Source organism: Piliocolobus tephrosceles, chromosome 17 (genome assembly GCF_002776525.5).
Source record: "Piliocolobus tephrosceles isolate RC106 chromosome 17, ASM277652v3, whole genome shotgun sequence".
Lineage (NCBI taxonomy): Eukaryota > Metazoa > Chordata > Mammalia > Primates > Cercopithecidae > Piliocolobus > Piliocolobus tephrosceles.
The window spans coordinates 61,243,050-61,266,823 of record NC_045450.1 but is presented as its reverse complement, the minus strand read 5'-3'; the positions used below and the strand labels follow the sequence as shown (position 1 = coordinate 61,266,823).

Here is a 23,774-nt window from a genome sequence, read left to right as displayed (position 1 = left end):
CTTCAATCACTGGCCACCAAAGTGCTGGGGCAATGAGCATATGAACAGAGTAGCCATGGAGGCAGGAGTAGGAGCTACTCACAGACAAGCAGTGAGCATTCGCACCCATCAGGACTGATCTAGCTACTACCACTCCTGAATGTCTTAACGATCTAGAACAGAGACCAGTGTTCATGCCCCCAAATAACTTCTCTCTATAAGCAGATACATTTTTGGCAAGTTGACTACATCAGATCCCTCTATTCTGAAAGGGACAGAGATTCATTGTGCTAAGAATTATGACTTCCTTCAGGTTTGGGTTGTCTTTACTGCCTGCAAGCCATCAGCCACCATTACCTGTTGAGGGTCTACAGAGCCCCTCTGGTGGTGTGGACCAGCATATCTCATGGCAGTGTTCACACTCCCACTTATCCTTTGCTGTAATGTGGATCTTTCACTGATTCAAGATTTTCTGAGAGGCTATGTGAGGAGTAGTAACTGTCTGTAACCAACAACAAGTGAGGGAGCTGCCATTACACTCTGAGGAAAGGAGAAATGTGCTTTGCATGGTGATACTTCTTTGATCAATGTTAATGGTATTCCAAAAGTAGAGCAGATATACCCTGAGAAGGTGATAAGAGACAAGGGTTCAAACTCCTTGTTGTGTTGTCAGCTGGTGTAGATAGTAGAGGAGGAAAAGGATGAGTACAAGCTACAGCTAAGAGATTACCTGCAGTGGCAGGGTCTGTGGTTTCTCCTGTCCAAGATATGAAGCTCACTAGAATTCTGAAGGAGCTTCTCCCAGAACTCATATGAAGCAGATGGATCTGATTAGCACAGGGGGAAACCTCAGAGATGCTGTACTGTGCCACTGAGATTCCTATTTCAGGACTCAGCAATTTATTCTTCTCAGCTGCTGGTGATGTTTGTCCTCCCTCTTCAGGAACCACCTAAGTTGAAAAGAGCTATTTGTCCAAGTTCATGCCCAATTCATCAAGCAGTTAACATCCAATGCCTGGTCAATGCAGGAGTATAAATTCCCATTTCATCCACTCTAACTCAGGACATCACTAAAGGACCATGTCAACAGGGTTGGCTGATCCCTTGTTGTGACGACACCACAGCTTTGCGTCTCCATCTGCCCCATCCCACAGCATCTTTTCTTCAACAGGTGTTGATCTCTACAGGAGCCTCTAATAGATTTCTTCCAGGGTGATCTCTGTCTCAAAGTTTGCCTCCCAGGGAACCTAACCTGTAGCTGCAGGTTATTTATAAACATAGAGACAGTGAAAGAGATAGTTAAAAGATTTTTAACTTTCTGTTAAAAATCTTAAGGGGATCTGGCAATGGAAAAGCTATTCTTTGTAAGCTTTCTTGAGCTGTTTGATTTTTTAAGTATGTGCATGTATTTTTAACAAATAAGCACAATGTTAAAATAGAAAAACAGATTTTTTAAAGATTGCACTGGAAAAGTCATTATAATTGTAGGCCAGATTTATTTTCCATCTCCTTTTATTTTTATTTGCAAATCTTCAAAGCCAAGCTCCAGCTTTCTTAATCACATTGTAAGTACACTATGTTGTTCCCTTATCTTCATTTCTTACTATTTCTTGCACACACAAATGTGCTCACCCACCCACCTCCCTAACACAAAGACATTCAGCTTCTGAACTTACTCCTCCATGTTACCACTCTGTCTCATCCAGACTTTGGAAAAGCGGAAGATAACCAGGATATATTGAAGGTAGCTAGTCGATTAGTCATTTAGTTGATACATGAGTTTGAAAATCAAACAATTCGCTTGAACATGCATTGATTTAGAATGTGTCTAACTTATCCTTCTATCAGGAGGAAAATATTTGATGATTCCCTCAGTGACATCTAATTCCTATTGTGGACTTCACAAAGCCTATATAAAAGTGCTCCTGCGATAGTAATTGTCTCTCCTGCAGTCAACGATTATAAACCTACTGAATATTTTTTTTTAAAAAAGCCAAACCTACCCACAGCAATGACCTATCAAATAAAGGTTGATGTTCATTTAGAAAAGATAATGGATAAGCTGTAGAATTATAGATCATTGTGGACAAAGAGAGTATCAAGATCCTTCAGATTTTTCTACACCACTAAATAATTGTCAAAATTCCAGGTCTTGGAAGCACTAACATCAATATCATGTGAAGTAAAAAGAACATTGTAGTCACAACTTCAGCACTTACACACTGATATGTGTCCCCTTGGGAAAGTCAATTGATATATCTGCATCCTGGACTTTTCATCTGTAAAACTGTTCGCACTAAATTACGTCAGTGCTGTCCAATTCTATGAGGGACTCTGTTATTCTGAAGGACAAAAACATCTACTGAAAGATAATTTTGAAATGATTGACTTCTGTCTTGCATTTTAGTTCAAAAATGCATTTTATTAATAATAAAATAAGAGATTACAAATCAGGAAATCAAAGTCAAGGCATAGGATGTGTCAATGCATTTTGATGCTATAAGGTTGAGTCTCTAGCAGTGCAGACCACAGAGGACTATGAGGCTTCACCAATAAACCTCTCTAGAGTCCAGCTACCAATGAGGTTAATACCACTACTAAATAACATGAACATCTGCCAAAGATTCAGAGTTATAATGACATTTGCATTCAGCTTTGCATCAAATAATGCCATTTCTATGTTAAATCCTTCCCTTGTCACCATAGGTCTTCCAATCAAACAAAGAGTATACCATTTACCAACATAGGTCCTTGGCCCTTCGTAAGCTAGCTACTATGTTAATTCAGGTTCCTAAGATTTAGTTAGACATTTGCAGAAACATCGATATGGATATAATGCTATGAGAAAAGAGAGGCAGGTTTTATAAGAAGAGTTAACAAGGAAAACATAGAAAATAAGATGATAGTCATGCTAAATTTACATATTTCCAGATTCTTCTGGTGTAGACAAACTAAGAAATCCAATATTTACTTGGGAGGCACTTGAAGGTGTGAGTATGGATAATAGAGTGCCTTTATTGTATGATTGGCTTATGGAATTCAAAGATAGTTCCTTGTATGCATGGTCTCAGAATTAATTATTTTAACAGTTCTATAAGGTTGTTGATCATTCTTTGATCTCCCAGTGTATAATACACCCTAATCAGAATGTACCATTCGGCAAGTTGGATTGATTCTTGGTCATTTTTGAGAAATTCACCCCATCGTTTCAGACGAGAAGTGTCTGGAATGACAAATTCAGTGTAGATCATTAATATGCTATCTCCCCTTAGAGTGTGCACTCTTTAATTACTGATTGTGTAGATTACTGATGGTTGCAGCTCGTATTTCAAAAAGTATGCACTGGAAGTCTATGCACAGCAAAATGTACACCTGAAGGGGTATATATTTCCGAATGGGAAATGGAGCTCTATACTTCAATTTGTCTCTTTTTTGGTAATATGTAAGATGATTCGTGAAGTATAATCATTGAAGATCAAGGCAAAGTTTGTGATAAACTTCAGAAAAACAGAAATGTAAACCAATAAAGAACTGACATAGGTTTGGGGAAAATATTCTCATAAGTATATTTCATTTGAGGTATTACAGTTGTAAATTAAAAAATAATTTTTTGCTGTGTTAAGAACTTTTTTTAATATATCAACAGTTTAGTTGAAAACATTTTACATTCTTTGGGAAACTGGCATTACTCAGGGTCTTAAGTACTGTCGCCATCAAACAATGGTAGCAAATTAATTGGAAAACTTTTTTTAAAAGGAAAGACATTACATACCAACAACCACTGCACTTTGAGTCTTGTTAAATACAACTTGTATGTTCAGAGTTGAAGTCTGACACTCAAAACCAAATGTATTCAACAATATTAAGAAGAGACAAATAGAATAATGAGCAATTCAAACAAAGCAACGACAACAAAACATTTTTCAAGACTATTGATGTATTGTATTGAATATAATACAGAGAAAGGCAAAGGGGCTTTATTATGCTTGTGGCCACTGAAGATGCAAACACCGGCCAAACAGGATCTGAGAAGCATTTCCAGGTCTATGAATAACACCATGGGAAGACAAAAGCAAACACAGCAAATGTTCTCAAATAAAGCAAGGTCATTATAGTCCAAATTTAATTTTTACCTCTAACAAAACTTATGTATTACATGGTTAAGAGACCAAGGCTACAGTTTTCACATGTAAAAACTGTAGCCATTAAGCAGGTTAAACTTGTTTTAGATCATACCAGAACAGTTGTAAATTAACAGTAATATCTAATTTCTTGTTCCACAGAATGAATGCTATGAGAAATATATCACTGGATGAGGCTTTGTGGAACCACCCCAAGACTGGACATGGCAAGATGGCAGTGCTGCAAACCCATTGCCTGTACATTCAGTGTAAGAGCATTCCTCTGTCCACTGAGAGACCCTGGCTATTAAAACAAACTGTCATAATTTTATGTTAAATCATAGCTGCCAATCAGAAGAAGTACTCTTTCTGATTTTCATTGACTGCATTTTGTATATTAAGCTCACTTTTCAGAACAGCCTCAGCACTGTCTACATTCTCTGACCTTTTTGCCTCACTTCTTTTATATAACCTTTTCTGCTGATAAATGCGAACAGCTATGGCAGTGATGCAAAGCAAGATAAAAATCACAACAGCTATCAGACCTAGGGAGAGAAAAGAAATATAAAGTCAGAATTTCTGTCCAAGTAGAAACTGTGCTGACTTCATTGCTTAGTAAGTCATCGTAACATTATTTTCCACTTAAGCATCTACTACATACAAATTGGAAATATAAAAACTTCAGAAATTCTGGTTCAAGCAGTATCATTGTATGTTGAGTTTATTTCTGAATTCTATCAGCCTTGTGGGTTCACCTACATTTATTCTGAATGCATATTATATCGGATTTATTTAGTGCGTTTATATTTAACACAAGGTATTAACTATATGTCTCTAGGACTATGTGGCCACTTCATATTAGTTTTAATTATTTTGAAAGTATAGAGTAGTAGCAACATCATAAAATGATTAACGTGTTTTGTGATTAAATATGTAAACATTTTAATGAAATTGTTATTCAATTATTTGTTATACTGTTGAACAGCAGAAATGGGTTATGTAAATAAATCATTCTGACCAATAAAACATAGATATATAGATATGCTTAAATTATTTCTAAATGAAGAATGTTGTTTCAACACTTCCAGTTGTACATACAAATTCTAAGTATTGCAATTCTTAACTATGCCAATGGTTACCAACGCTGGCATTATATTAGGTCAGTAGTCCTCAAAGTGGGATCTGTAGACCTGTGGTGGTCCCTGGGACACTTTGAGAGGACACAGGGGCTCAAAACTATTTTCATGATAATTCTAAGATGTCTTTTTCACTGTGTTGACATTTCCATTTCCATTTTAATATGGAATCAAATTTGGTATAAAACAAGCTTAGGTAAAATTCCTGGTACTTAGCACAAATTAAGGCAAGGACACAAAACAATAATAGTAATCACTGAATTCATGAAGTAGAAAACATTTCACTGCCAGGCAATTGTAGGAAAGGGCATAAAAACCCAAATTTATTTAAGAATATCCTTAATGAAGCTGTAAAAACTATTCATTTAATTAAAACCTGACCCTTGACTGCAAGACTTTCTAACATTTTGTGTGTTAAAATGGGAAATACAAATAAAGTACTTCTGGTTCACTCTGAAGTATGATCATTGTCTCCAGGAAAAGCACTTGTGTGAACCTTTGAGTTGTGAACTGAATTAGTTGCTTTTCGCTTCATGTAACACCATTTTATTTGAAAGAATGACTAACAGACAAACTATGGTTGTTCAGACTTGGGTATTTGGTGGATATTTTCTCTAAAATGAATGAAGTAAATGTGTCACTTCAAGAAAAACAATTATACAGCTTATGTTGTGAATGATAAAATTCAAGCTTTCAAATGAAAAACTGAACTTAGAAAACTCTTTTCTGCCACCAAAAGTGTGAGAGTTGCCTAATACTTAAAGAATTTTCTGATAAGATCAGTGGAGGTACAATCTAACGTCCTTTTCTTAGACAAAAATAGGTACTACAAAAATAGCAATGTGAATCAAATCTCATATGGTAAAACTAAGACTCTGTTCTAAAGTAGATGCATACAACTGTAACAGAGTGCACGGAAGTCAAAGATTTCAAGGTTTTTATTAATCACAATAGATTCCTGTGCATATAAACTGCTAGGCCAGTTCACCCTGGCCAGTTATAGCATGTCCAATAGCCAAGCCAATTTTTGGCTAGGTCAGCCTTACCTGAGAAAGGTAGCAACTCCTTGCTGATTAATATAAATGTGGTAACCAAATTCTGTACATGAAATCTGAAGAATTCATTAATAAATATGATTGCTTTTGTTATTAGTCACATTAATTAATGAATAACTTAAATCAGAATATTTGTTGTTACATATTTTGCTTCTCATTTTAGAAAAGAATAATCAGTTGAATTGCTATAAACATTTCTACAGGCTAGTTATAGGCCTCTGACTTGAAGAGAAAGATTCTGAACAATTTCAAGGTGAAAAATTCCAAAATATGATATAGACAGCAGACAACTGCAATTATAAAATGAATGTTACATTGGCCTAGACAGAATATCCAGGCAGTCAAAATCAGGGACGGCCTCTGGAACTTGTTTGTTCCATGTATGTAATTTAGCACTTAATTTGGGGAAAGTGCTGTGTCAAGATTTGTTGTGCTCAAGAAAAACTTTGATCACACCTGTTATACCAGAAATATAAAAATAAAAAATAAACTAGTTATTATGAATAAAATGTGGCCAGCCTCTATGATGCTGCATCTAAAGCACTGTGTGAATTTGTTTTTATGAAGATGTATATATAGCTTTCTCTCTGGCTAAATCTGTCTATCTGTATCTGGGTAGCCTGGCCAGAAACCCTCTACCACATCTGGGCCACCACTTTTAAATGTATTATTAAATCAATTATCCCATCTTATACCATTCATTTTGTAAGTAAAAAAAAAAAAATCATCTAAGATGTAGAACACAGGGAGATTAGCCAATTTGGAAAATCCTTGGATGGATTAATTATTATTATATAGTGGGTGCGATTTATGAGTAACTAGACAATGAACAAAGGATTCTACCACAATTCTGCCAGATTGTGTAACACACTGGAGGACTATACACCACGATTTGGCAGATAAATTGTGTGTGGCCCAGACAAGGCCTTCAGAGGTTACATGGCCACTACCAGATGCTCTGCTTCCGAAGTTCAATCTCTGCAATGACCAAAACCAGACATTATTAGTTTCAGAGACCCTGGCAAGTCCCTGAACTACAAACCTTCCATATTGTTTCTGTCCTGTGAATTTGAGCTAAGTGAGGATTTCACAGATGAACTGTAACTTGTTTCTATTCTAGAATAATATTAGAATGACTTATCAATGCACTTCTTGTTTAACTCTGTAAATCTTGCCAATGATGTTTCAGCAAAATAACAGTAGTCTAAAGATTAAATAATTTGTTCTAGCATTGGCTGGATGACTATACACTGCTCTATATTTCTCTCTATCTCTGTATCTGTATTACCTGAATCTATCCTGGTGAAGGTCTGGAAAAAGCAATATTACACGGCTGACACACCTTGCTTGACCAGGAATTCTAGCTTAAACTCTTGGACACATTGTAAATACTATAGCTTTAAGTGAGTTTTTACTATATAATGTATTTCTTTTAGACATACAATTATTAACTACTCTTCAAATAGAGTTTTTTGGTTTGTTTTGGGTTTTTTGTTTTGCATGTTTGGTGATTAAATGGGAATTCTATATTTTATATCTTTAATTTGCACATCATTAATTTGAGAAACAAAAGCAACTGAAATACCATGGGGGAGTTAATATCCACACAAAGATTTGACTGGTATTATTTGCTGTCCAAATAAAATCCCAACTACTTGAAAGCAATATATGTCTAGATGAATATAAAAAATACACCCAAATGAATCAGGTATAAAGCCACATAAATTGCCCAAGTATATGAATAATCATATTACTGGCACAAAAACTTTAAAAGTATATCTCCCTAGCAATGCAACAGAGTAACTGTTTACTTTCTATATCCATATCATATTCAGAGTGTAAAGAAAGGTGAACCACTTAACATTTCAATAATCTGATTAATAACATTCTTAAGAGCATTAATCAAGAGAACAAAGCCTTGTTTTTTGAGTTGCTTTTGAAAAGAAAATCAGAATATGCTGTCACATTTCCAGGGAGATATGCTTTAAAAGTTTTTGTGTTAATTCTGCAATTTAAAGTTATCACTAATCACTTTTAGTTCAATAATCTAATATTTGATAAAAACACAACTGAAACTGTAATATTTAGTTGATAGGAGTATCTTTAAATAGTTTACTATGCAAATACCCCCCTTTATTAAGCCTTAAGGCAATACAAAATATATGCTTCTAGTGTTAATCTCAGGTTTTTTCTACTTTTTGCATGGACCTTTCCAGAAGCAGTGATCTGTCCAAGAAGTGAAGAAAAATGAAATTTACTCAAATATATTCACAATTCTCTAGTGATTACATGAGGCTATTTTCAAGCTTTATAATACTCATTACTACACAAGTTACCAATTAATCTTTGAGTGCCATGCTTCAGTGAAATTGTCAATTATTTATACCAAAAATCTCCAAGGAAGCAGATAATTCAGAAAGATTCTAAAGACAATCCAGTACAAATAGTAAATCACCCCATTGTCCTCAGGGTTCAGTGCTTGGCACTTGGAGTATGAGCAGATTCTTCACAGTTTCTACAATGCTAAATATTCACCATCATTATTAATAATAAGAAGAACCAAAGAAGAGCTCATTCATGCTTCTTATTACCTCCAATTACGGCAGAGTCACTTTTGATTGCATTAGCAAGGGGCTCTTTGTCATCTATTGTTCCAGAATGATCTGCAGTTAAAGCACGACAAAGGGGGAAGGTGATATGGGCCAGCAAAAGAAGAACTTTTGAAAAAATCATAAATGTTTTAAGCCAGAGAGAATTATGGAGGTGAATGTGGGATCTCTGTTATTTTCAATTTAAGCAGTGTCAATGGCATTGACCCCCATAAATAAGAAATTGAGCATCTAGAAAAGAAATGGGAAAGAGAACTAAAAACTAAACAAACAAAACCAACTTTCAGAAGCCATCTTGGGAAGGCAGCCTGAAAACAACATAAGTTTTCTAAATATCATGGACAAGCTGGGTTTGTGACTGAGTAGAGGAAGAACCTTAAGTCACCTGAAAATGAGTGTGTCCTTTCCCTTGATGTGGCATCAGTGCCAGGCTGGGCCACACAGCTGGACTCAGTCACGTGTCCTATAACAGTGACAGGGTCTGGGTGGCTGGGATGCAGAGCTGCCTTCAGAGGGGCCACGTGGCTGAGCTGCACTGCAGAGAGGCAGCCTGTGAAGCCCTGTGCACCTGCCAGTGCAGTCTCCTGGTCCACATCACTGTGTTCTGGAAATTCAAAGAAACATCGAAATATTAATAGTGAAAAGTGAAAATGGCAATGATGCAGAAATTGAGGATTCTGAGTTTGTTAATGCAATAGCAATAAATATAAAGTTACCAAATTCCTTTTTAATTTTGTCTTTACTAAAAAGATAAAAATCCATTAGTCTTTCCACAACTATTGGTAAGATTTCCAATGTTAATGAAGTCAAGTTTTGAAGCATGGATTATTAAAAATGATAGGGTAAACTCTCTGGAAACAAAGCAGAAGAACGGGTCAGGTTAAGAAGTGATGAGGGTATCATGATATTTTTAATTTAAATATAGATTATTGCAATGTATTTACAATAGGGCTTGTAGTCAATACCAAGAGGTACATCCAGAATTTGAAAACAAGTTCAGTACAGCTTTCAAGACTTATGCTATGAAAGTAACAGAAACTAGAGAGAAAATTGAGTCTCTGGACTTCTGTTGTCAGATGCCCAACTTGACAATTTGTTCTGGCTGAAAGCTTTCTGATACTTTACAACCTCACCCAAACATACCAGGAGGATGATACTATCATGCAGTGGAGGCCATACCTCGAAGTTATTAGGGTGTCTAATTACTCGTGCACAGCAATAAAACCCTTCATACCCCTATGCCTTTTCTTCCTGTTTCAATGACAGCCTGTCACTGGGACAGAAATAATCTGTGCCCTCTAAAGACAAATAATTTCTTCTTCCTATTAATAAGAATTTAGTTAGTATGAGACTCTTGTGGAACAGAGACTGGTTTTAATGCTAAGATATTAATTATAATTTCACATTAGGAATATATTATATATATCCCTTGCTTGGTAAGCATGAAATCTAAACAAGGCAAATTTATTGTAGAGTTTGAAGGCTCAAATATCATCAAAAGAGAATGCATCCATCCACCCAGTGTGATAAAAAAAAAAAAAGAAAAGAAAAGAAAAGAAAAAACAGCACAACTATTGATACGGTTTGGCCCTGTGTCCTCATCCAAATCCCATCTTGAACTGTCATCCCCATAATCCCCACGTATCAAGGGAGGGACCCGGTGGGAGGTGATTGGATCATGGGGGCAGTTTCCCCCATGCTGTTATTGTGATAGTGAGTGAGTTCTCATGAGAGCTGATACTTTTATAGGTGTTTGGAAGTTCATCTGTTGTTCTCTCTCCTGCTGCCATGTGAAGAAGGATTTTGCTTCCCCTTTGCTTTCTGCCATAATATGTTTCCTGAGGCCTCCCAGCCATGCGGAACTGTGTTGATTAAACCTCTTTCCTTTATAAACTACCCAGTCTCAGGAAGCTCTTTACAGCAGTGTGAGAACGGACTAATATAACTATCCTCCCCTGCACTGTATATAGGTAGGAAAAGACAAAATGTGCACTTTAGTCTTTCTTTTGAAAATATGAAAATATGTAAGTGTATATTCAGGGCAACTTGAATCTATGTTCCCAGGAAAGTTAAGTTAAAAGTAGAAACAATGCAAAAGATATTAAGCATATATAAGTATATATTATGTACTAGCCAGTGTTCTAAAAGATTTGCACGCTACTGATAAAACTTTACAGTAGACACTGGAGTATATTATCCAAGTCACACAGATGAAACAGTTAAGTTCAGAATTTTAACTATTCACCTGAGGTTACACAGTTGTTGGCATTTCTGGACCTCTGGCCTACTGTATTCCAAATTATGAGCTTCTTTTGAGATACTGGTTGAGATACTCTTTCTTTTAGTCTGCTTTCAGTCTCTGTAGTGGCTTTTATTTATTTATTTTTTAAATCATTTTTGCTTGAGAGCTAGACTTTAAGTAACCCTAGGCATCTGAGCTCTAATTTTTTTTTTAACAGAGTCTTGCTCTGTTATCCAGGCTGGAGTGCAGTGGCACGATCTCAGTTCCCTGTAGCTTTTGCCTCCCAGGTTCAAGTGATTCTCCTGCCTCATCCTCCCGAGTAACTGGGATTACAGGCATGCACCACCATGCCTGGCTAAATTTTTTGTATTTTTAGTAGAGTTTTGCCATGTTGGCCAGGCTCGTCTTGAACTCCTGGCCTCAAGTGATCCACCTGCTTCAGCCTCCCAAAGTTGCTGAGATTATAGGCATGAGCCACCGCACCTGGCTGATTATATCTAAGTTTTTAAAGAATATTGGGGCGCTCCATTTTCATTCATGTTTTCTATGTAATAATAAAAATCCTGATTGTTTAGTAATACGAATATCATCCTCTATAAACAGAAAATGAAAAATTAGAGAGATTATATCACTTTCCTATTGTGAGGGATCTGGTATTGAGCCACGTTTTGACCCACCGTGCTCTTCTTCACTACTCAAAGATAGCACTGAGGGAGCCTCACTCTGCTGCTTACACACGAGGCTGTGAGCTCCTCCAACATCAAGATGACTGCCAACATCCAGCATAACATCATTACATAGGAGGCAGTTCATCAATGTGTATGGAATCAAAGAAATCATTTAGTCCACCTTAGCAATCATTCATTTGAGTATATATAGATTTAAACATATATATGAAAAAGACTGCATTCTTGACTTGGAGGTTTTTTTTTTTTTTACTTTAATGAGAAATTAAAAAGAAAATATACTGTCATAGGCGCATAATTGGGACAGCGCTTTTCACATTTCTTGTACAAGGTTAAAATGTTCAATAACATTTCCATAGGCCTTTAAAAAATCTTCCCTTTTCAGCCCCTCCGCGCCAGACAAGACTGACTTCTCTGGTAATAATCTGATATGAGATATATTTTTAAAGCCTCACACTTACAAACTGAAAACATTTTACCTATTTCAAAATTATTGTACAAAAACCATTAACTGCTAAAACTCAAAATGGACACATGGTCAGTTGATATTTATCCTTTTATGAGTTAAAGAAACAAAACAAATACTCTGAGGTTTGAGTACTTTACATGTTATCAGGGGAAGGGAGAGAGACAATAAACATAGAAATGAAAACTAAATGAGAATTTTAAAGACTGATAATGCCATCAAGAAAACAAATTAGACAATGTGATGGTTGTAACTAGAACAGAAAATTACCCTGATGGATTAGGTTATATTTATGTGTTTAAGGGTGACATTTTTTTGCAGCCCTATTCCGTTAATACACTATGGATATTATTCCAGTATCTTCTGGCTGTATTACTTATTACTTCTTTTTCAGTATTTGTAAGATACCCTGTGATTTTTGAATTTTCATCAGATTGTTCCTAAGTGTGTATCTTATCTCAGTATTCTGCATAGAACATGATAAGCCCTTTCAATCTGCAGACACAAAGTTTTTATTTATCTTGGAAAATTTCATATATTGTGCACACGACTACTGTTTCACCTTCATCCTTTTTATTCTCTTAGAATGCCAATTTTTCACATTAGGTCTCCTCTATATATTCTCTAAATTCATTTTATTTCCCTCCTGATTTCTATTATTTAGGACTTATATCTCTGTGGGTCATATACTTCATTCACTTGATCTTCCAGATGCAAATTCAAGTAGAAAAAAGATCATCCTTTCCTTTTAAATTCTTTGTTTGGAAAAAAAAATCATATTTTGTAGATCCTCAAGGTCTTTTCCTTGCTTTATGAGAATCTCCTTAAAGTACTCTTACTGAGCCTCATTCATGTTGTTGTCTGTCTCCTTGAATAGCTTTATTTTGATAGAAAATCATTTTGGTTTAATTTTTTTCTCCTTTTATTGATGTTGAATGTTTTTAAGTCTGGAGTTGGTTTATTAGTTTCATTTTTAATCTGCTTGCTGGTGCCCAGCCACTGACCACCTTAGGTGGCTCACATCCAGGGCACGTAGACAGTGTGGTGGTCTGGGTGGACCAGGAGCAGAGCTGTAGCCCACGGCCCTGTCCTCACCCAACCTTGGGACAGAGAGGGCATGGCCCTAATTTCAGGTCATCTCAGCATCTTGAGAAACAGAGAAAATAGGCACATTAATATTTTCTAACGCTTATCTTTCCCCATGGGGTCCAGGGACCTCTGTAAGGCAAGCAATCCCCAAGATCCAGCAATTCAAATTCCTCCCCCGCCCCCGCTGAGATTCTTCTAGGCCGGCCCCTGGACTTTCTTCCAACTGAGACGGTAGGAAGCCCCACAAGAACCTCCTCACTGGTTCCCTCCAGGATCCCCCTGCCTGTCCGCCTAGACCAGCAACTCATTTCAGAAGCATCAATGGAGTAGAATTCAAATCGGAAGTGGAGGAAAACTACAAGCAACTCAGCTGCCATCCTCCCAGAATTGAGTCCAAACAAAATTAACAGCTATATTAAGTTGCTCATAAGCAGAGCTGGCCTTAGAAATACATAGCATCAGACACCTGCTTTGACAATTGTGCTAATAAGCCAATGGACAAAAATATAAGTTTTTCTTGTTATCTGACTCCCAAAAAGCCAACACAGTGTAATGAGTTAGAACAGGGTAGGTGGAGGGAGAAACTGATGACAATGTCTCCCGCTTCACAGAAATCTGGACCAAACAATCATGTTTTAGGTGTTTCTTGTCATAACAATCCTTAACTGACTCAGACTTCTGGGTATTTGGGCCTGTTAAAGAGTAACCCTCAAGTGTATTTTCCAACAAAGGGAGTGACTTCCGCTTGTAAAAAGAAGAAATCTTTTAACAAAAGGCCTGCAAGAAAAATGGAGTACTGAGAAATTAGAATTTGGTGAAGTGCACTTCTGTGACAGAGAAACGACTGTTTTTTTTGAAAGATGCGACAATACATGTAACAACAATTACAAGGAGTGGTTTATGAAATTTCCTGGAGCGTAAACAAAAAAAATTAAAACTCAGAGAATGAAGTACTTTACAGGTCCTACCTGTGAGAAGGAGTCATTTAAAAAGAAAGATCTCAATGTCTGGAATCCATAAAGAAGACTTGCCAAAAAAAGAAAAAAAAAAAAATGGTGCAACAAATCAAGAGAGCCAGGGCTAGAACTGAATGGTGCACTTTTACTACTTTATGCAATTCCACCAGGGACTCAACACAAAAAGAGTTAGTGGGAAAGTAAAATGGCAAAGCAGACAAAAAATACTATATGGATAAAGAGGCAGTTTATCATAAAAGGTATTTGTTTGCCAACCAAACCTACTGTACTAAGTTATAAACTTGAAAGCCTGATTAATGCACAAGTTATGTACAGGCAGCTACCTTAACAGTGACAGGTATTTCTCTTTTGCTTTCAGCATAACCTGTCTCATCTTACGTGTCATGTTACAAGATGTTTGCAAAAATCACAGTGTACTTACAGGTAAGCTAATTAAACTTTCTTTTGTACCCCTTTGGCTTTGAAGCTGGTTTTACTTAAAATATCCTTGAGATGGAAGATTGCCTCTAAAGCTCTTCTGGGGAGACTGAGTAGACATCCTCTTCTCTCAGACCACACATTTTATTTACATCTGGCCTAAATTACCACTGCAGAAACCTGAGTGTGCTTCCTGAGCTCTGCAGACTCAAAAGAGATAAATGATCCCTATGGGTCATCGCCTCTAAATATACCCAAGCTACTACTCAGAACGAGTGAAAATAATCTCCAGGCTTATAGAAAACTCCTATAACATAAAAATGAACAGAAATCAGAACTTAATTTTACAATGAGTTTTGGAGATAAAAAGCAAATGTAGCACACCCTATTAATGATGGATGAATGTCAACCAAGTTAATTTGATGCAACCTGGTTTTTACCACTACCATCATGAATTATCAACATATTACTGTTACTGTTCTTGTGCCATTATGTATTTGACACAAAAAATAACAAATGGTAATTATAAATTTCATTCAACTTTTGAGTAGTGATTTTTTCAGTCATTTTTACAGTGTGTTAAATTATATCATTATTCAAAATGTGGGCATATTTTCCCATGAGAGGTTTTATACAACTTTAATAAGATTATGTAAATATCTTAATTGAGATCTTTTTTTTCCCCATGTGGTAGAATTGTGATCCAGTAATGGCTTAATGAATTGGTAAAACAACTTTATATCTGTATATTTCCTTTAATTAATTACATCCCAGAGAGATTTCTTTTTATATAATTTTCTAGTAAATATTTATCTTGAGCTGATTGACAAATCATTCACTTTGGCATTGGAACTTACGTACATTGTGAGCAAAGTACTTAAAGACATGACATCAGACTATCTGCCTTTTCACAGGGAAGACCAGAAAGAAAGGAAATGCTTTTTTTCCATCCTGTAGTACTCATTTCTACAAATGAGGATGAACTATAGCGACAATTTTCACTCCAATCAACAATAGCAAGCATTACAAGCAGATATCAAGCAAGGGGGATAATTTTTATGTAATAATATTAAATTCTACTATGATGGCGTGAGAATCATCTCTGACACTCCATTACATTTAACAGACAATGCTGGTAGAATTCAATTTTCTCTGCTCTGATTCTGATTAGTCCTTTGGAATATCATCAGACTCAGTGGTTCCCAACCTTTTTGGCACCAGGGACCAGTTTCAAGGCAGAGAGTTTTTCCACAGATGGGAGTGGGGAGATGGTTTCGAAATGATTCAAGTGCATTACATTTATTGTGCACTTTCTTTCTATTATGCGCTGTAATATATAATGAAGTAATTATACGACTGGCCATAATGTAGAATCAGTGGGAGCCCTGAGCTTCTCTTCCTGCAACTAGATGGTTCCATCTGGGGGTGATGGGAGATGGTGACAAGTCATCGGGCATTAGATTCTCATAATGAGCACACAATCTAGATCCCTCAAATGTGCAGTTCACAATAGGGTTCTCACTCCTATGAGAATCTAATGCTGTGGCTGATCTGACAGGAAGCAGAGCCCAGGTGGTCATGCAAGCCATGGGGAGTGGCTGTAAATACAGAGGAAGCTTCGCTTGCTTGACTGCCCGCCACTCACCTACTGCTGTGCACCGCAGTACTGATCCGTGGCCTGCGGTTTAGGAACCCCTGATCATCTGATCTAGTATCTCCTTATTGTGGCTGCACAGTGCCCTCTCTCCACTTCACAGCTTCCTTGTTCACACCCCAGCCAATCCTTTCCTTTCTCTTCCTTCCATGGATGTCTATTCTTTAATAAACTCACTCACATATTAGCATCAGTGCCTAATTGGGGCTTTATTTTTTACTTATCCCTGGTGTGGGCATTTTTTGTTTGTTTGTTTTTGAGATGGAGTCTTGCTCTGTCACCAGGCTGGAGTGCAACGGTGCAATCTCAGCTCACTGCAACCTCTACCTCTCCTGTTCAAGCGATTCCCCCTGCCTCAGCCTCCGGAGTAGTTGGAACTAGGGGCACATGCTACCACGCCCAGCTAATTTTTGTATTTTAGTAAAGATGGGGTTTCACCACGTTGGCCAGGATGATCTCAACCTCCTGACCTCGTGATCCACCCACCTTGGCCTCCCAAAGTGCTGGGATTACAGGCATGAGCCACCGTGCCTGGCTGGTGTGAGTACATTTTAAGCCATGTTAGTAATTAAATAAACAAACAATCCCTTTCTCCTTTTTATTTTTGAAATTCTTGTTTTATCATTGTATGAAGGTTTCTAGATTTGAGGCACCTGAAAATATGTAATTTTGGATTGGTGACTCTTGCTTTTATCATATGGTATTTTTTTAAGTGTAAGTAGAGCTCTAAGTGTTATTATGCTTGGCTGCCAAATAAAAAGCTTTACATGTGACATCATTGTCAGAGGAATACACTTGCCCACCCCACGGGGACCACAAGCTCGTGACTATATGTGCTTCTGACAAAAATCTTAAATTCCAAGTTACCATTTGTTCTACTATTAAAATCAGGTAATATGTTTCTTTCAACATCATGAATGTTCTTTGGATTTGGAACATGACATCTCTGATCTATTTTCATGTATTATGGTTACGAGAATAAGTTTCTAGGTATGGCCAGCTCAATATAATATGACTAACCCTCTGGAATCAACTAAAGCCTTCACAAGAAGAAAGTCATGCTATGTACTGAAGACAGTCTATGACATTTTAATTATTAAAAATTTTAAAAAACAATGGACCTGATTCATTTTTTTAAAGATTGTAAGATAGATTTTGTTTTTACTTTTCTTGTTCTAACTTGCACTTTTCTTTTAAAACATGCTTTTAAAATAACCAATCCATTATTTTGAAAGTCATTTCATGATATATTTATAAAATCACAGTTCCCTTAATTTACCTAGGTCACCTTTTGCCTCACCTCTGAGCACTGAAGCGAGTTTTACATAGAGAATTCCTGACACACTGGAGATTTCTCTTAAAGCTCTTCAGAGGATATTGAGTAGACTTACTTTTCCTACACACTTTATTTACATCTGGCTTAAATCTCCACTGCAGTACTTTGAGAGTACATCTTGGCTCTGCAGCCCCAAAAAAGAGAAATAACTATTATGGACCATCATATCTAATATATAAAAGTTATATGCTGAGAAAGAGTGAAAACAATCTCTCAGTTTTTACATAAATAAATCATAAAACTAATCTAACATATAAAAGTCTCCAGGAATAGAACTCAAGAGCTTAATTTTACAGCAAAATTTAAGATAAAAAACAAATGCAATACAGTCTGTTGATTATGGAAGGATCTGAACTGAGCTGTTTAACTAAAACCTTGATCTTCCCACCATAGCTCTAAAACATCAATATATTATTATTTCCAAAGTTATTAAGTACTTCTATATTTTAATTGTAACAAGCAGTTAGAAATGGCTACCATGTCATCATAGTAGTTTGATATTGTTTCTTAAAATTCACCCACCTTTCTCAATATCTGCTGGTAAAGTTTTTTAACAGTGTCAGCAATTCAAAATTACCCTTAGAATCCTTTCTACATTTAAGAAATGAGTACTAGAAAAAGTCAAGAGAGGGAAAGTATTTCCTTTATATCTCTTTTTCCATTTGAAAAAGCATGCGATAGTTATATACTTAAGTCTTTTGTTGTAATTGTAGGCAAATTACAACTCCCAAAAAAATTGGCAATGTTTATATGCTACTCCCTTAGAAGAAATATGCAGAAAGTATAAAAATAGAAGACTTTTAATATGTTTTAATTTGGAGGGTAATTTAGGACTACTTTATCTAAAGCAATATTGGGGCACATTATACTCATGTCGATACAAAGGCACATTTTGTTATCATGATTATCCAAATCCCTACTGCCATAAGCTCTGTAAGGGCAGATGTAATGTCCACCTTTTTGAGTGGGATTCTCTATTTACATGATAGGTGACCACAAGGTATGTATTTAATATGTGAATCAAGTAGTCACCTGGGTTTACAAAAATGCAAAACATATTTAATAAGTGCGGAAACATGAGAATGCGCATCAAAGACCACCGACTACAGGGAGATTGATTGACCAAGGGTCCCAACTGCTGAGCTCTGAAATCCATCCTCATGCTTGTACCAAGGCCATGTTTTCCATGGACTGACCCCTACCAATGGCAGGTCAGAGGAGGCATTCAAGGCAGGCTCTTCCCTGGCAAACAAGGGACTCCTCTGAAGGATGACTTTAACTCAATGGCTCCCTAAACATTTTGCTAAATCTTTCTTAGACTCCACATTGGTCTGAGACACTTCTGTGCTTCTGTCTAATTTTCCCTCTCTCTCTCCATCCCTGTAGACAGAGTGTCATGGACATCTAATGGTTCTGTCTGCCTTAGCCAGCATCCCCCCACTGACTCTTACATGACTGTTTCCTTAATAAAGTCCTCACATGCTTAATCCTGTCTTCACAGCTGTTGTTTGGAGGACCTGGACTAACACCAAAAATGACTTCAAGACAGAACAATTCTCTTTGAAATATTAATAACTCTTGTTGATCTATTTCACTATAAATACACTGCATTAAAATATAAGGATATACTATGTAACATTTTGCTATAAATTCACATACCACACAAAATTTGACCATAAGTTACCAGTTTCCTTTGAATTACAAATGATTAGTCCCTAATCAAGATCCATACCTTAGGCATATGCCAAATAAATTATCACTTACATTTTTAGGAGAGTGAGTTGACTGATCCCATAAATTTTATTGCCCAATTTGGACTTTTACTTTTCAGCATATATGATATGCATATTTGAATAATATGCAACTCGTGAGTAAAAACCTTAACATCTTTAATTCTATAGGATCTCCCTTATTCAATTAGAAAAAGGGAAATGACTATATATATATACTGAATGTTATTCTACTGTTTGGTTAATACAATCCTCCTTATAGGATGAAAATCAGCTTCCCAATTGTTTTGTAATATACTGAATATATTTCTACTCACAGTGGTATAATATCTTGCATAGAAAACCTACTTAATATTTCTTCTTGACATCTGTGAATGGAGTATCAGCTTATGATTCCACACATTAATGGCATCTACTGTACTAACGTAGACTTTGGGGGATGAGGACTCTTCCAAATCACAGTTGCATGTATTTTTAATTCTGTGAATAATAATAGTTATGTGCAAAGGTAGGCTTAAGTGAGGACAGAATAAGGAGTAGAGTCTTCTGTGAACGTGATGTTCAGCAAAGAGGTTTCCAGACAGATCACCTCACTGCAGAGGTTGGGGCTCCACCCTATGATCCCTACATCTTTGCCTCATCCTGGGTCTATTTGGGGCTCTTGTCCCTTCCCCAGCCACCTGCATGCTTACCTCCCCCAAAGCTGAGAGCCATCTGTAGAGAAGTAGATCGATCCCACAGTTAGAACAGTTGAGGCTTTTTGTTGCTGCTTGTTTAGAGTTTTACAATTCTCTTTGGCTTCCTATGCTATGCCATAGCTATAAATGGAATAAGACCCTCGAACATTGTTAAAAAAATAATGTTCAGAAATACCTTAGTTGCATATCCAAAGCTAAATAGGTAGAGCTAAAGAGTTACATACCCAGAGCTGAACAGTCTCCTAGACACTAATGTTCTTACCTCCACAGTGGCCTGAAATAGCTATAAATATTTCCCAATACTAAATATAAAATAACTATGCATATTCTCTTTGAACAAAGGGAGAGCCTAGCCATGTTTTTCTATGTATCTGAAGTTTAGTTTAAAGCTAATCCTCATGTGCACAGACTTAAGAGTGCACGTTGTCTTATCTGTTAATTATACATCAGGGGACAAGACTTGAATCAACTTAAAAGCTACAGAATAAAGTGGAATCATCATTTCATGCTAAATATATTATTTAAGGCTATATACATAGTCTTAGAGAAAATGATACACACGTCAGTCTTAAATAATTGGATTTATATAATAACACTGGGGGACTCCCATGGAATTTCTCAGTTAAGCCTCCAAACATCTAAGAAGTACTTTGCACATATTTTTTGTGTCCACTATAGATAGTGGAAGAACATTGCAATTCATGGTATTTCCCCTGTTTGTTTACAGAATAAGAACACATAATCTTGGTGCTCATCATAGTACTTGAAAGCCTATAAATATTTATTCACTGAACTATTAACCTTCTGAAGGGCCAATATTTTGATCATTCACCTATGGGCTTAATCAAACATTCCCAAGATTCTGAGATTAGATACAGGCAACATAAGGAATGATTAATTGAGGTACAAATAACTGCAAGGGTCAAAAAATAAAATTCCATTTACTATCTTGGACAAAATATTTCAGATTAGTGTCAAATACCAGACTAGGAATAAAAATTCGGCTACAAGAATCCCCCTCCCCCCAATAAGATGAAATTCCAATACTCTTAATGATTTATGTATTACCAAAAATGAAATATCTATTAAAATGTACTTTTCAATTTAATCCTTGCTGGCAAGTGTAAAATAATGCAAACATATTCTGATGTTAAAATGGCAACAGTGCATTTCTGCTCCAGTGCTGTAATTAAAGGTAATTGATGGAAATAAATAAGAATTATAAGGCATTTATATTGCATCTGAGCAAGCGTGGCTGCCAAGGGCAACATTGCAACAAGGCAAATAGAATCCAAGTCATAACCTGAAGCATACTAACTAGAAGAAAAGTAATTGCATTCTTCTTCCATTTTTAAATCTAATCTTAGTTTTATCATTAGAGGAAAGTTTGTGTATTTGGCACCTAACTAATACAACTTTGTTATTTTTATTTTTAATTATTTAATATTTTTGAAATGTGAGAATACCGTATTTCATTATGCTTTATTGAGACAGGACTGAGACCAGGGTGACCTTACCATCAAAGGAAAATGCTTGCTCATCACGCAGGATGCCCCTACTCATGCCTGCATAAGCCTCTACCTTGATTATCACTCACTGAATAATCAAAATAGGCAAGGGATTTCCTTTGCCATGATGATGATGTGTGTGTGTGTGTGTGTGTGTGTGTGTGTGGTGTGTGTGTGATATGATTTTTCTGATCCATGTTTATGTATCATGGTTAGCATGATTAGGGGAAAGGTTTTTTCTTTCACTTACCTAAAATCCTGCCCAATACCAGAGATTTGACTGCACTGAATTCTGTGCCTGATGACAGGTGAACTTGTCTCCTTGTATTATTGTCAATCTACAAAATTATTACACGAGATAAAAACATCCAAATGGATGACGTTTAGTTGAGAAGACAGGAAGCAAAGGAGGACAAGAGAAAAAGATAAATTAAGCAGTCGTTAGCATGGCCCCAGACATTTAGAAAACACAAAATTTAAAAACTTAGCCACTTAGAAAGGATTTTCGACATTATTTCTATACTACCTTCAGATGCCAGTGCACCCTACTTCCTAGCCCCTTGCATCATTTTATTTTTCTCCACTGGATAAGGAATCCAAAATAGATGAAGCCAACAAAAAGATACAAAAGGTTATTTTTCCCCTTAACACTTTTACTTGTTATTTTTATTTGAGGTAGGCAGCTAAGAAATTTTCTTCTAGGTAGGGTACCAAAAAATTATTAGTGCGTTTCTTCAAAAACTGGCTCCATGAATAATTCCACCTTCTTTGCTCTGACTCACATCATTAACAAAAATTCTGACACTACAAACATTATTTTCGGATAGATTTCTTACTGCATTTATCTAAAGTAAACCAGTTTCATTAGCGTAACAACGGTCCTACCAGTAGCACACTATGACATTATTGTCCTTCTGAGCAGAAACAAGTTAGAAAAGATTGGCATTTTAAGTATCTGATATTAATAACATAATGAACAACATCTTATTGCTTAAGAAAACCCTGACTACATTTGAGGTCTATTATCTACAGAAGAAGACCACTGAAAGTGTCTCTGCTTATTGTGCTCATTATCAAATTTCTGCTTGAGATCCTTCATGCTGGAGAGTCATTAAAATGATTGCTTCTGCTGAATTTACGACATTACCTCTATAAAGACCACTCCTTCTTCTCTGTTAATCACTATGTGGTGAAGTTGTCCGTCAGCCATGTTTTTAAAATCAAAGTTAACAACATCAGGATCTTGGTATCTATTTAGCTTGTACCTGATCTGAAAACTTCCTAGAGTGGGGAAAAATTGTGACTTTTTTAGTAAAAATCATACTTTGAGAATGGCTTACTTAAAAATCAGAGTCATGTTTTGTTGCTATTTATTCATTTCAGGGAAAAATTGGAAGTTAGCTTCTTATAATCCCCAAGAATCAGTTTCCAAGTGAAATTGCAATATTGTATTTTCAAAATCAAGACCAAATATGTTGCACATAAGCACTCTCTTTCCTGCAAGTCTTTAACATCAAGATCTCAGATTAAGCATATGCAAATCCATGCACTAGCTTCTTACTTAAAAACAATATTAAATATTTCTGAAACACCAAGCTATTGTTTAATATTGCAATAATATTCTGTTTCTACAATATTTTAAAAATGTATCTCACACTCTGGAAATACAACAATTAATGAAATTATGAAAGGCAAATGTAGTTTTACTAAAGATAAGAAATATGTCCAGTGGTCATGGTCATAGACTTTGAAATGAAATAATGGTAAGATGAATGATTTTAAGCCAAATTTACCATCAGAATTAGTACTACTCATTTAATTGCCTGCAGAGATGTCAATTAATTTATTTCACAGGATATCTTTCAATTTGATGAAGAAAATGCCATAATATATAAATCAGCTTCAAGCTCAAAATGCACAGTACGAATAAATACACTTATCAAACAATCTTATTTTTATTTTGGTGTTCAATACCCTTGGGATATATTTGAATTAGGTGAAATGATATAGTCACATGTCTGTATGTTTGCTTTTCTTATCCAGAGAAGTTATTTCCAAACTTTTTACCTTT

At 36.0% G+C, this 23,774-nt stretch overlaps 1 protein-coding gene across 10 annotated transcripts in view; it reads right to left on the bottom strand.

Annotated features, from left to right (window-relative positions):
• Window positions 1-2,380: 2,380 nt before the first annotated feature.
• Window positions 2,381-23,774, bottom strand: part of CNTNAP4 (contactin associated protein family member 4) — a 280,850-nt gene continuing 259,456 nt past the window's right edge. For 9 of the 10 annotated variants that reach the window (XM_023226820.2, XM_023226827.2, XM_023226826.2 and 6 more), the window contains 5 exons: window positions 22,851-22,984; window positions 21,954-22,041; window positions 9,286-9,504; window positions 8,883-8,954; window positions 2,381-4,645 (listed from right to left, as the gene is read on the bottom strand). In XM_023226820.2, coding sequence (XP_023082588.1) covers window positions 4,452-4,645; window positions 8,883-8,954; window positions 9,286-9,504; window positions 21,954-22,041; window positions 22,851-22,984 — 707 coding nt within the window. In that variant the 3' untranslated portion in view covers window positions 2,381-4,451. The remainder of the gene's footprint in view (window positions 4,646-8,882; window positions 8,955-9,285; window positions 9,505-21,953; window positions 22,042-22,850; window positions 22,985-23,774) is intronic. The other variant, XM_023226823.2, reaches the window with a different exon arrangement.